General features: G+C 34.4%; 1 protein-coding gene across 4 annotated transcripts in view; it reads left to right on the forward strand.

Annotated features, from left to right (window-relative positions):
- Positions 1 to 14205, forward strand: part of GLS (glutaminase) — an 89959-nt gene that overhangs the window by 22529 nt on the left and 53225 nt on the right. For 3 of the 4 annotated variants that reach the window (XM_027962793.3, XM_027962795.3, XM_027962794.3), the window contains exons 5-7: positions 950 to 1029; positions 5774 to 5937; positions 9968 to 10026. In XM_027962793.3, coding sequence (XP_027818594.1) covers positions 950 to 1029; positions 5774 to 5937; positions 9968 to 10026 — 303 coding nt within the window. Of the gene's footprint in view, positions 1 to 949; positions 1030 to 5773; positions 5938 to 9967; positions 10027 to 14205 lie in introns of those variants that run through there. The other variant, XM_027962796.3, reaches the window with a different exon arrangement.

Consider the following 14205-nt stretch of genomic DNA (forward strand, 5'->3'; position numbering starts at 1 on the left):
ATTTTCCTAAACCAATAATTGAATAAATTTAGCTAAACTTGAGGTGTAGAGACTAAAATTACGTGGTTTTGTGTTTTGCTAAGTAAGAAATTTAAGTGAAGCCACTGGATTAAGTTCTTTTAGAGTAACAGAAGTAAACAGAAGTTTAAATTGCTCAGTTTGTCTGACTCTTAGCAATCCAATGGACTGTAGCCCGCCAGGCTCCTCTGTCCATGGGATTCTCAGGCAAGAATACTGGAGTGGGTAGCCATTTCCTTCTCCAGGGGATCTTCTGACTCAGGGATTGAACCAAGTCTCCTGAATTGCAGGCAGATTCTTTACTGTCTGAACCACCAGGGAAGCTTAGTGCTTTTGTATTTTTTTTTTAAGTGCTTTTAAAATGTTTCAAATATTATGGTTGTTATTTTCATTAAAAAGAAATATTTTTGATTTTCAAACAATTAAGGTGACCCTTTATATTTTTAATTAATTAAAAAATAACTTCCTGGGAATTTCTGTAGGTATGATATCCTCAAATGTTAAATAAAATGTTTACAGTTTTTAAAATCCTCTGCATAATATAAGGGCTATTTTATTTATTCTCGATATTGAAAGTTTTTAGATTATGAAACCCTATTATCATGACCCTGATTAAATAAATTTTGTTTTTTTCCCCTTTAAAAAAAAAATTAATTCGTAGTTCCTCTTAGACTGTGTTTTTTTCTAGGAAGAGAGAATGCAATAGAAAACAGATGGTGACAGAGACTCTGAGAGGTCACTTAGATCTCACTTGTAATCCTCAAGTCTGTTATGCTCTTAGTTTTTATGAATATTGTTATAAAAGATACACTACAAAGCCACTGAGTACTATAAAATGTTCATTAGTGGAAGCTAAATTAAGATAAATTTTTTTGATAGAAAAGAATATTTTATATTTTATCTGTTGATTTCTTTCCACTGTTTTGGATAGGTTGCAGATTATATTCCTCAACTAGCTAAGTTCAGCCCTGATTTGTGGGGTGTATCCGTTTGTACAGTAGATGGACAGAGGTAAGTTTATTTCAGATTCGTCAAAACCAGCTCTAAAACTTAAATTTGCTCACTACATAACAATGAGCATGAGGTAGAGAGGAGTATCTTCTCTAATAGTAATTAGCCCTCTTGAGATGACATGAATTCAAGAAGGCAGAGAAGTTTAAATTTTAGTTTAATTTTTAAAACTCAATTGAAATAATACTTTTTACTATATTTTATGAGGCATTTCAGCTACATTATTCACAGTTGTAGTCTTTTTATTTGAATGTTTATTGTTTAAGGAACTACAGTTACAGATTTGCTTAGGAAAAATAGATTTGGCAAAATATGAAATTACTCACTAATGAACTGACCACTAGTAGAATTAGTTCACCTTTCTTCACTTAACATTGGTTACGCATACTGTCATCATTTTTGTTCCTCTTGCTGCTTATATGATTAGCATGGTAGTTAAGACAATATAATGTAATGTATGGTCTTTTGCCCATCAGTCATTTGCAAAAGATACAGGATTTCATGAAGCCTATGAAATTTGATTTTCAGGATATAATCACACTGCAGGTATAATCACTGACATCTAAGGATCCAGCAGAATTTTAAAAAGGATAAAAATATGAGGGCACCTCAGAGAGAATAATTTGATTTTAAAAGTCAGTCAAGAGAGGCCCTTGGAAAAATGAACAAAGTTCTGAAATATTTTTTAAAGAATGACCTTTCTATTATGCTGTAAGTCAGACATAAAGATTTATTATGTTGCAGTTTGGTCTTGTCAGTCAGAAAAATTATGCCAAAAAAAGAAAATCATATTTTCTACTCATTTAAAGACTTCAGCTCAGAAATAAAATCATTCTGGTTTTTTGTTTGCTTTTTACTAAGGTAATTATTTCTTTTTACATTGAAATATAACTTACATAAAATGAGATAAACAACTCCTTGGTGTATATAGCTTGGTAAATTTATGTTAGATAATTTTATCCTAAATTTTGTTAAAACTACAACTCATAATATCCCAATTAAAGCTTTTATATGTCTCAAGTGCCTTCATTCTAATAATACTTTTATCAGAATATATTAGAAAATAAATACTTTTATTTTTTTACTACTTAATCTTTCTCAAGTATTTACAGTTTTTTTTAAAAAATGTGATTTAGTTCATTCATACTTAATGATAAGGAATCTGAGGCCCAGAATTTGTATAAAACTGGCAGAGGTGAAACTAGCACCTAGGTCTCTAAACTTCTAGTCCATTATTCTGTCTGTTATGACATACTTTTATCCTCATCTGGGCCTGTGAAATGAATTAAACACTCATGTGTTTTATTAAATATTGGGTGCCGTGAACAGACACGAATTCATGAGAAGACATGGCTTAGCCTATGGAATAAATTCCAGTAGGGAGTGGTATTCCTGTTTTCTTGTATTTGGAGGAAATGGTTTATCATGTAGTAGAAATTTTTATATTTGGAGGAAATTATTATTAGCTAATTCTCATGCGTGTCCTTTTTCTTCTTAAACATATTTTGTACATATAGGTGATTCTTTTAGTTTAGCCTTCTTATCCAGAGAAATTTTGAGACAAGGCTTTGGACTAGATCGTAGGTATTTTTAAATCCAAAGGTAGTAAGAGAGGCTTTTGTCGGGTAATAGAATGATTGCCAAGTTGAAGTTACAGGCTGAATTACAAGCTATTCATAAATTTGATAAGAAAAATATACTCTAGAAGTGAGGTGTCCCTCTGATGTCTCCATTAACTTCTGATTGTCGAGGGGTAGTTATTATAGTGCCCAGTTTCACTATGAATACATTCCACTAGAATGAATGTGTGCCTGTATTGTGTTGGCTCATTGATTGGGACACCTGGGATACTTGAGCAAATTAAACAGAGATTGCCGCTCTTGGGGTCAGTCACAATTTTTTCATTTTCAAAACAGTTCTGTACTTCATCTGCATCTTAGCAGTTTGGTAACATAAAAAGCTTTCTTTTTGTTCTGTTGTTTATCTCCATGGTGAAATGATTGCCTTTGGTGCCAATTCTATCAAGTTTGTAAAACTGGATGCTATTTGTTTTACTGGGGCTAGAAATTATCAATAGATATGGTTCACAAGAAGAGGCATTTTTAGAGAGGGGCTCACAGAACGATATTGAATAAACTGAGCCCCATTTAAAAACTAACCAGTTTCAGTTCAGTTCAGTCACTTAGTTGTGTCTGACTCTTTGTGACCCCATGAATTGCAGCATGCCAGGCCTCCCTGTCCATCACCAACTCCTGGAGTTCACCCCAACTCATGTCCATCAAGTCGGTGATGCCATCCAGCCATCTCATCCTCTGTCATCCCCTTCTCCTCCTGCCCCCAATCCCTCCCAGCATTGGAGTCTTTTCCAGTGAGTCAACTCTTTGCATGAGGTGGCCAAAGTATTGGAGTTTCAGCTTTAGCATAAGTCCTTCCAAAGAACACCTAGGACTGATCTCCTTTAGGATGGGCTGGTTGGATCTCCTTGCAGTGCAAGGGACTCTCAAGAGTCTTCTCCAACACCACAGTTCAAAAGCATCAATTCTTCGGCACTCAGCTTTTGTTGCAGTCCAACTCTCGTATCCATACATGACCACTGGAATAACCATAGCCTTGACTAGATGGACCTTTGTTGGCAAAATGTCTCTGCTTTTGAATATGCTATCTAGGTTGGTCAGAACTTTCCTTCTAAGGAGTAAGCGTCTTTTAATTTCATGGCTGCAATCACCATCTGCAGTGATTTTGGAGCCCCTCCTCCCAAAAAAGTCTGACACTGTTTCCACTGTTTGCCCATCTATTTTCTATGAAGTGATGGGACCAGATGGTATGATCTCAGTTTCCTGAATGTTGAGCTTTAAGTCAACTTTTTCATTCTCCTCTTTAACTTTCCTCAAGAGGCTTTTTAGTTCCTCTTCACTTTCTGCCATAAGGGTGGTGTCATCTGCATATCTGAGGTTATTGATATTTCTCCCGGCAATCTTGATTGTAGCTTGTGCTTCTTCCAGCCCAGCGTTTCTCATGATGTACTCTGCATAGAAGTTAAATAAGCAGGGTGACAATATACAGCCTTGACTTACTCCTTTTCCTATTTGGAACCAGTCTGTTGTTTCACGTCCAGTTCTAGCTGTTGCTTCCTGACCTGCATATAGGTTTCTCAAGAGGCAGGTCGCGTGGTCTGGTATTCCCATGTCTTTCAGAGTTTTCCACAGTTTATTGTGATCCATAAAGTCAAAGGCTTTGGCATAGCCAATAAGGCAGAAATAGATGTTTTTCTGGAACTCTATTGCTTTTTTGATGATCCAGTGGATGTTGGCAATTTGATCCCTGGTTCTTCTGCCTTTTCTAAAGCCAGCTTGAACATCTGGAAGTTCAGTGTTCATGTATTGCTGAAGCCTGGCTTGGAGAATTTTGAGTATTACTTTACTAGTGTATGAGATGAGTGCAATTGTGCAGTAATTTGAGAATTCTTTGGCATTGCCTTTCTTTGGGATTGGAATGAAAACTGCCCTTTTCCAGTCCTGTGGCCACTGCTGAGTTTTCCAAATTTGCTGGCATAATGAGTGCAGCACTTTCACAGCATCATCTTTCAGGATTTGAAATAGCTCCACTGGAATTCCATCATCTCCACTAGCTTTGTTCATAGTGATGCTTTCTAAGGCCCACTTGACTTCACATTCCAGGATGTCTGGCTCTAGGTGAGTGATCACACCATCGTGATTATCTGGGTCATGAAGATCTTTTTTGTACAGTTCTGTGTATTCTTGCCACCTCTTCTTAATATCTTCTGCTTCTGTTAGGTCCATACCATTTCTGTCCTTTTTCGAGCCCATCTTTGCATGAAATGTTTCCTTGGTATCTGTAGTTTTCTTGAAGAGATCTCTAGTCTTTCCCATTCTGTTGTTTTCCTCTATTTCTTTGCATTGGTCGCTGAGGAAGGCTTTCTTATCTCTTCTTGGTGTTCTTTGAAACTCTGCATTCAGATGCTTGTATCTTTCCTTTTCTCCTTTGCTTTTCGGTTCTCTTCTTTTCACAGCTATTTGTAAGCCCTCCCCAGACAGCCGTTTTGCTTTTTTCCTTTTTTTTTCCATGGGGATGGTCTTGATCCCTGTCTCCTGTACAATGTCACGAACCTCCATCCATAGTTCATCAGGCACTCATATCTATCAGATCTAGTCCCTTAAATCTATTTCTCACTTCTGCTATGTGTCATAAGGGATTTGATTTAGGTCATACCTGAATCGTCTAGTGGTTTTCCCTACTTTTTTCAATTTAAGTCTGAATTTGTCAATAAGGAGTTCATGATCTGAGCCACAGTCAGATCCCGGTCTTGTTTTTGCTGACTGTATAGAGCTTCTCCATCTTTGGCTGCAAAGACATTTAGCCTTGATTAAAGCTATGAGTAAAAGGAATGGTAACTAATTTCTAAAAGCACTAGCTCAATTTTTATGTTAGAATCCAGATAGAAGTAAGGGGGCCATACCCTCTTGTCCTCAGAGGTCCTCAGAGCAGTTTTTCACATTACTTATTATATAATAATTTTGAGCCATTCTCTTACTTGAGTACTTGTAAATGTTTGCATTTTTTAAATAAACATATTTATTCTTAATTCTTTAATATTCAAGTAAACTTGTAGTTGAATTATGGGAAAGCTGTTGTAAATTAGAATTAACATGTAAATAACACCTGTAGTTATAATTACATTTTTTCCCAATGATGTAAATTATTTTATAAATCTACTTTTTAATAGGCATTCTGTTGGAGATACCAAAGTCCCATTTTGTCTTCAGTCCTGTGTAAAACCTTTGAAATATGCCATTGCTGTTAATGACCTTGGAACAGAATATGTGCATCGATATGTTGGGAAAGAGCCAAGTGGATTAAGGTTCAACAAACTGTTTTTAAATGAAGATGGTAAGAATTATATAAAAGTTACTTGGAAAAAGAAATATCTCAATTTCCTGTGTAAATCTAAGTAGTTTTTTTTTTTTTTTTGGAAGAAAAAAAGTTGAAACATTCGTACTTTTTCATTTGTCATGAAAATAGTTTGAAACCCATAGAGATAGTTTAATCACTTACTTTAAAAAATAGTTTTATTTAAGCATTTTTATACCACTAGAGGTTGAGGTAGAGAGTTCTAGGGCAGAAAATAAGACTTTCACTATACAGTTACCCATAGGGGAATATCTTATAAAATCTTAGTATCTGGAATTTGTTGGTTAGCATTGAAACTAAATGATACTGGTTATAAAAAATATCATTCTTGGTTATCAATATCAATGTTATCAATATTAGTTATCATTGAAGCTAAATGATGGGTACATGCACACTTGTATTCTTTTCTTTCTACTTTTGTATATTATATATGTTTGAAAACTTCCATAATAAAAAGTTTTTATGGTGGCCCTTGTAGAAATGATGTTTTTGCTTTTGCTCTTCCATAACATTTAGTATATGAAAGAAATATCTTGTTTTAAATAGTTGGATACTAACAAGTCTAAATAGTTTACAGGAATCCAAAAAAAAGAGGATGACAAAGGTAGATAGTACTTTGATCTGATAGAGATTTTAAATCTAAATACCAACATATAGATTGGTTTCTATTTTTTAGTCCTTTGGGTATATGCTAGGTTCCACATGTGCTGAGTTAAAATAGAATTGAAGACAAAAGTAAAGGAATTCAGTGATTGCGACCACTCTTGTAGTTTTTCTTTATGCTGGATAAAAAATGAGCATATGCCTTATACTCACTGTTTTATTAAATTTTTTAAGTGAAGCTACAACTGGTATTTTCTTATGCTTCTTTTTCTGTTTGTTTTGAGGGCAGTTGCATTTTCTTTCTTATTTTACCATAATCTTTTTATTCTGTGGCTTCCCTTGTGGCTCAGCTGGTAAAGAATCCACCTGCAATTTTGGAGACCTGGGTTCGATCCCTGGGTTCGGAAGATCACCTGGAGAAGTTTCAGAAGTTTACCCACTCCAGTATTCTGGCCTAGAGAATCCCATGGACTGTATAGTCCATGGGTTCGCAAAGAATTGGACACAACTGAGCTATTTTCCGGAGAAGGCAATGGCACCCCACTCTAATACTCTTGCCTAGAAAATCCCATGGATGGAGAAACCTGGTAGGCTGCAGTCCATGGGATCGCGAAGAGTCGGACAGGACTGAGCAACTTCACTTTCACTTTTCACTTCCATGCATTGGAGAAGGAACTGGCAACCCACTCCAGTGTTCCTGCCTGGAGAATCCCAGGGATGGGAGAGCCTGGTAGGCTATGGGGTCACACAGAGTTGGACATGACTGAAGCGACTTAGCAGCAGCAGCAGCAGCAGAACTATTTTCACTTTCAACCTTCTAGAGCCCTAGAGACTGAACGTGATAATGTCAAAAATGAAAGGACAGATACTTGAATATATACAAATACATGTATAAACTAATTTAGCACAGCCTTATTTCTGTATTTTGCTTTCTGTCTGCATGTGGTTTCCCTTTCAGATGGATGTAATACTGGAGATTTTTTGGTTTTTGGCTTCCCTTTGGCTGTGTACTGTTTTTCTGTGACAATAATCATTCTCATTTGGTGTGATCTCAAAGAAAGCAGACTTCTCAGCATAATTTGAAATAGGTGAAATCCTGATTGTACTACTTAGACAGTATTCCTGTACTAAGTTTTATTTTAACTTTTGTAACTTGCCATTCAGTTCAGTTCAGTTGCTCAGTTGTGTCCAACTCTTTGTGACCCCATGAATTGCAGCATGCCAGGCCTCCCTGTCCATCACCAACTCCTGGAGTTCACTCAGACTCACATCCATCGAATCGGTGATCCCATCCAGCCATCTCGTCCTCTTTCATCCCCTTTTCCTCCTACCCCCAATCCCTCCCAGCATCAGAGTCTTTTCCAATGAGTCAAGCCCTTCGCATCAGGTAGCCAAAGTATTAGAGGTTCAGCTTCAGCATCAATTGTTCCAGTGAATACCCAGGACTGATCTCTTTTAGGATGGACTGGTTGGATCTCCTTGCAGTCCAAGGGACTCTTAAGAGTCTTCTCCAACACCACAGTTCAAAAACATCAATTTTTCAGCGCTCAGCTTTCTTCACAGTCCAACTCTCGCGTCCATACATGACTACTGGAAAACTTGTCATTATCATAATCCAAAATGTTAAAGCAGAGCTAGCTACTAAATCATGTTATTGATCTTATACTGAGGAGACTAATGTACTGTTAAGTTACCCAATTTTTTGTCATTAGTGTTTTTTAATTAAACATTTTCAACAGTTTTATTGAAATAGAATTCACCTACCACATAATTTACTCATTCAAAATGTACTGTTTAATAACTTTTAGTATATTCATAGAGTTGTATAGTCATGACAACAACCAATCGTGGGATGCTTATCACCCCAAATGATACCCTGTGCCCATTAGTAGTCAGTGTCTATTTCTCTTCTGTGCCTCGAAACTAGTAATCTACTTGCTGTCTCTATGGGTTTGCCTATTCTGTACGTTCTACGTACATGGAATCCTTATATTTGGTCTTTTATGACTGGCATATTTTACTTTTTTAGCATATGTTTTTAAGGTGCTTTCATGTTGGGCATATGTCAGTACTTCATTTTTAATTGCTGAATAATATTCCATTGTATGGATAATAACACATTTTGTTTACCCATTCATCATTTGGCAGGATGTTTGAGTTGTGGGTTATTTTTCAGGTTTTTTAACTATTACCAGTAATACTGCTGAGAATATTTGTGTACACATAAGTTTTTGTTTTTCTTGGTCATATAGTGAGACTGGAATTCCTGGGTTATACAGAAATCTTCAACAGTTGAGAATTTCCTTGTTTAGCTGTAGACTTATCTCACAGGAGATAACTTGCTTAAAATTCAAGGAGACAAATAATGTAGCAATAACTTATGAACTCTGCTAGGTTTGTTAAATTAGATAGGATCTTGTTCCCAAAGAAGTAAGTTACTACCACAAACAGACAGATTAGGAATTATGCTTTCAAATAAATGTTTCTAGTGCCCCTGTTTGGCATTTGTGCTGTACTGTAAATGACAATATAATCAGCTGAGACTTTGAAATTCTCTTTGTTGGAAGAATTAGGAGAGGTAGGATTTTGGGTGAAGTTAAATTTTAAGTAATTTTTTAATTATGCAAAATACTTCCTTATTGTCAGGAAATATAGAAAGCATGGACAATACAACTTAAATACCCTGTAATCTTTTTATCATATATGTATTACTTGTTTGTGTTTTCTTTTTCTGCATGTGTATGTGGAGAAGAAAATGTAGCCCACTCCAGTATTCTTACCTGGAGGATCCCCATGGACAGAGGAGACTAGTGGGCTGCAGTTCATGGGGTCGCAAAGAGTTGGGACATGACTGACTGACTGAGCATGTACATATATATACACATAAATAAGAAAGTAAAATACTTTCTAAAAGGAAAATTGGGTCCACACTAGATAGGCTTTTTCCAAGGTGATTTTTAATAGTAATACTATTTGATTGCTTAGTGATGTGCCAGAACATTTCATGTGTTTTAATTCATTCAAGTACTATGATTTGCTGAGATATTGGTGCTGTTTAGAGATGGGAGAATTGAGGCACAGTGAAATTCAGTTACTTGCCCAGGATCAAATAGGTAGTAAATGGCATAGTTAGGAAATCTGAATGTGCTCTTATACCACTATTCACTGTCTTTCTGTATCTGAATCTTTGTTTGCCTGTATAATTATAGTAGCTTCTGAGAAGTGTATTACTGGTTTGATGTGTAAAGACTTAATTGCATTCTTCTACTTTCTACCTCCCACCCCCAAAAAGAATTGTAATAGTGGCTTATATAAAGAAAATAGGTGTATGTTCATGGGAAGTAACTGCATCACAGAAAGTGATATCAGGTACTTAACATAATTCTGTTGCTTTTATATTTTTCAGATAAACCACACAATCCTATGGTAAATGCTGGAGCAATTGTTGTGACTTCATTAATAAAGGTAAACTGTTGATGTTTTAATCTAGTAATATTTTTAAATACTAAGGCATAAATATGAACCTTATGTAGAACTGTGAAAAGTTTTCTTTTGGTGTTAATCTTATGGTATAAGGTTAGAATTTTTATTTATTTCAAAATAAATGATGTAATTTCAAGGGCAAAACTGAAAACAGATGACTCATTATAAATTCTGACACTTACTCTTGACCTGAAGATCTGGCAGAAATTCAAAAAGAAGTTTCTGTTGAACAGTAGTCACAGTTTTTCTTCTTAAAGTTTTAATATTTTTTTCTTTCTCTTTTTGGCTCTTCTAGAATGAACAGATGTAAACAGAATTAACAGCATGTTACTGTTTGATGTTTGTCATCAGCATATGTAGGGACAAATGTTCTGGTACTTTGTGTTAAAGACAAAGTACATTTACCCTTGAATATTCGCAAGTCCTTGACTTTCATGAACTGTAATCACAATTTTCATTTGAACTTGTTTCATTTGTTTTACTTGAATCGTAAACAAGATTTATTCCAATTATTAAGTTATTTTATTTTTCCTACTCTTTGGTTTGTTTACACTGTATGTTTTCTTGTTAAGTGTCTAGTCTGCCTTAATAATTGGAAATACTGATGTTGTATTGAAATAAGTATTTGAAAATGGTTCTATTTTGTGATACTGCTTAGGTTTTTAATTTCTAATTATAAGTTTCATTTATATTCAGTTATGTTTCATTTGTGTTTGCAACATTTATATACTTTCTTCAGTAAATCTGGGCATATCTATTCCATGGTTGAAGATAACATAGCTGTATGGCTTTGTAGATGCATTTCTGAATATGAGATACCTTGGTTACTCAAGGAGTGTTTGAATATAAGTTATACCCTTGGCCCAATTAATAAAATTTCATTTAGTTTGTATGCTATAAATTCTCTTAACTCATGAATTTATTGTTGTTAATCATGAGGGAAAGCCTTTAAAATAGAAGAGTAGTATCTTAAGAATGTATATGTTGTTATTTTGGAGCAAATGCTTCGTAAGTACTGGCCATTTAATCCTTCTAACTCCAGTGACGTAGGTATTATATAGCCAAGTATTATTTTTTAATGTAAGTAATTTTAAGCTATGAAAATTTTCAGTTTGCCCATTATAACCTCTAGTTATTTGTTGCTGTTTAATAGAGTTGTCAGTTTGAGATGAACGAAACTATGTTTATTATAAAAAGTTATGAGTATATGATAGGCATAGTCATGCCTTCAGGTAACTTCCAGTACAATGTGAGGTATACACCAGTAAATGCACCCTTACAATGAAATACTACAGTGAGAGAAAAGTTGCATTGATAACTGTTCAGATTTGAACATGTAACTTAAATTAGAAGTAAGGAAAGTTATGATAATAAAAGGTATGCATTAGTGGTTAATGAGAAAACCACTAGAATGGTTCTAACCCTTTTTTGGGCCTTCCAGAAAAAATGTTCATGTACCATGATTTAAATGAACCGTAGGGAGTTCACAGACCCTTTGAAGCTGACCCTGGATCTCAGTTTAAGAACTTTTACACTGGAGAGAGATTAACATAGCACACCAATAGTATTTTCAAGAAAGGACATATGTAAATGATTAATAGCAGTCTTGCTTAACTGCATGCAGTTAAACATCTTTTGTTTAATGATTCATGGGCTTAATATACTACACTGAAATGCTGCATGTGAGAAATGCATGTCTGGTCATACCACATCATTACTTATAAGTTTCACTTACCATGTTCAATCACATGCCATAAATTATATATTGAGCCACATTAATATAAGTATTGAGAAACAGTTCAAAAAACACACATACACAGCATAAGTGTGGTTGTATGTAACTGTGCATTTAACTGAGTCATCTTGTCTTTACAAATTTGATCAGAAATTTTAAATTTAGGAAAATTTACTGACAGAGTTGGAAATGAAGCTTTGGGGTATGGTTCATATGTAAGGTCACTTTCTTTGAATTTTTTTGTTTTATTTTTAGATGGTGTTTCACAAGTTTTATTTATTTATTTATTTATTTTTAATGAAGTTCATCTAAATCTTGGAGGGGTAAGCTTGACATACCTCTATATAAAATTGTCCCAGAATATAATACTTTTCTTGGACTCTTTTTAAAAAAGAAGTCAAAACTTTTATAAACACTTGTCTGTGATCTCTGCAGATTATATGATCACATAATATTTATGAATTGGTAGTTGAAGCTCAAGTAATAAAACCATAGCTGAAGGGGTTTTCAAGCTCAGCCCTCTTACTAAATAGGTAAAATGAGGAAATAGACTTGATAGGTTCTAACAGCAGTGGACTTGGCTTAAGCTAAATCTCCTGATTTTCTGTTTGCTGTTCATTCAAATTCACTCTGCCATTTTTAATGTAACTGTTTGCTGTTTTCTTGATGACATCTTCGTCTTTACCTGGCATAATTAGATTGTCTAAAAAGTTGAGAAATATTATTTTCCTTATTTCACTTATACAGAAGATACCAGTTTATTGAATTAGAAGTCAGTCTCATTTTTAGTGAGTGTGTATAGTCATTCTTTGGACATTAGTCAGTGCTTGTTATCTGTAAGGAACTAGGCCTCTTATCAAGGAGCTTACACTTTGAGTACCTGAAGTGTGGCTCTTATACAGTGGCTACTCAATGTGAATTTTGTTTTTTAACTGATGACCTTAAGGTTATTCTTTCTTTCAAAATTCAAGACTTTATTATGGTGCTATTAAAATATTTTCTTCATGTTATCCCCCTGCCCCCAAACACATAAATTAGTAGAGTCTTTAGTAAGACTCTTTATTTCATAATTTTGTAGTATTGATATTTTTTCCTTGTAGGATTGGTGGTGATCCTCAGGAAATGGGGGAAGAGGCAGAGCAGATGTTCAAAAGGATTAGCAGATTGTGGAAAAAAGGAGGATTTGGACAGAAGGAACCTGTTGCATAAATTCTTAACTACTAAACTTGTAGGAAAACTCCAATATTTAAAATTTTAAACAAAGCTATATAGGTAAATACCTTCATAAAAGAAAATGTCATTTTTGTACTTAAAATGCACATAATTTAAAAAACCATGAAGGTGGTAACCTCTTTCTCTCTGTGGTAGCTACTAAACTTACAGAAATACTTTTTGATGCAGTTTGTTATATTTGATGATAATGTGGTTGTTTGACTTAAAGGAAACAATAAATTTGAAAGCACAGTTGTTCTGGATGAAACAGCAGTATCCTTACATTATTTTTTAATCTCAGTTTCAGTTTGAAAGTTAAGATCTTGTAATAATTTGATGGCTGGGTGGGAAAATTAGGGCAATGTATTAAAATTATCGCACTTCTGCTTTTTTATTTTAAAGGTAAAGAGTAAATTGCTTTGTCTTATATGTTTGTACCTCAGTTCTACTGGTAGTTTCTGGTTTTTGTCATTTGAATAACTTGATTTCTCTTTTTTTTTTTTTTAGTCCAGAGTATTTTTGAGTTTAAAATTTTGGAGGTTTTTTCCTGTCTCTCTTTTTTTTTTTTTTTTCAAATTAATCATGCTCCATAAAAAAATCAAGGCAAATTTAGTTAGTATGTATGGAATGTTCAGTTTAGTCATGTTGACCATCACTTGTTACACGGGAGGCAGTTTGTGACTCTGGGGTGCAATGGACGATGCCTTGAACTTGGTAACATTAATAAGAAAGGATTGTAATTGACTTATATTTGCTTCATGTTTTTATCAATAGATACGCTTGGGGTTGGTAATTGGTGTCAATATAATTCACTTTTCTGTTACTTCAGGGTTAATCCATGGAAGTACTAGATTTAGAACAGTATTTTTTACATGTAATCTATATTAATCCTCCACCTATTATTTAACTTTAAAGCATTTTCTTTGGCTAGATTAAGCTAAATGTTTTATAAAATCATTTTTAGTTACCTCTTTTTGCCTTTTTCTTCTGTGTCTTTTTTCCTTTTCGACTTAATTTTCAATTGGCTTCTATACCTCCATACTTCATGAATGAATCAGTTGATTTACAAAATTGTGATTAATGTGTTGACTTTAAATGAGTAATATTAAGTTTATTGGCACATGTCCCTGTTTTTAGTGATATTTCACCTGTATTGTGAAATATAGTACATGATTCAGTAAATGAGTATATTGCAAAAACGGGTTATAAAACTA

This window comes from Ovis aries, chromosome 2, assembly GCF_016772045.2.
Source record: "Ovis aries strain OAR_USU_Benz2616 breed Rambouillet chromosome 2, ARS-UI_Ramb_v3.0, whole genome shotgun sequence".
NCBI classification, from domain to species: domain Eukaryota; kingdom Metazoa; phylum Chordata; class Mammalia; order Artiodactyla; family Bovidae; genus Ovis; species Ovis aries.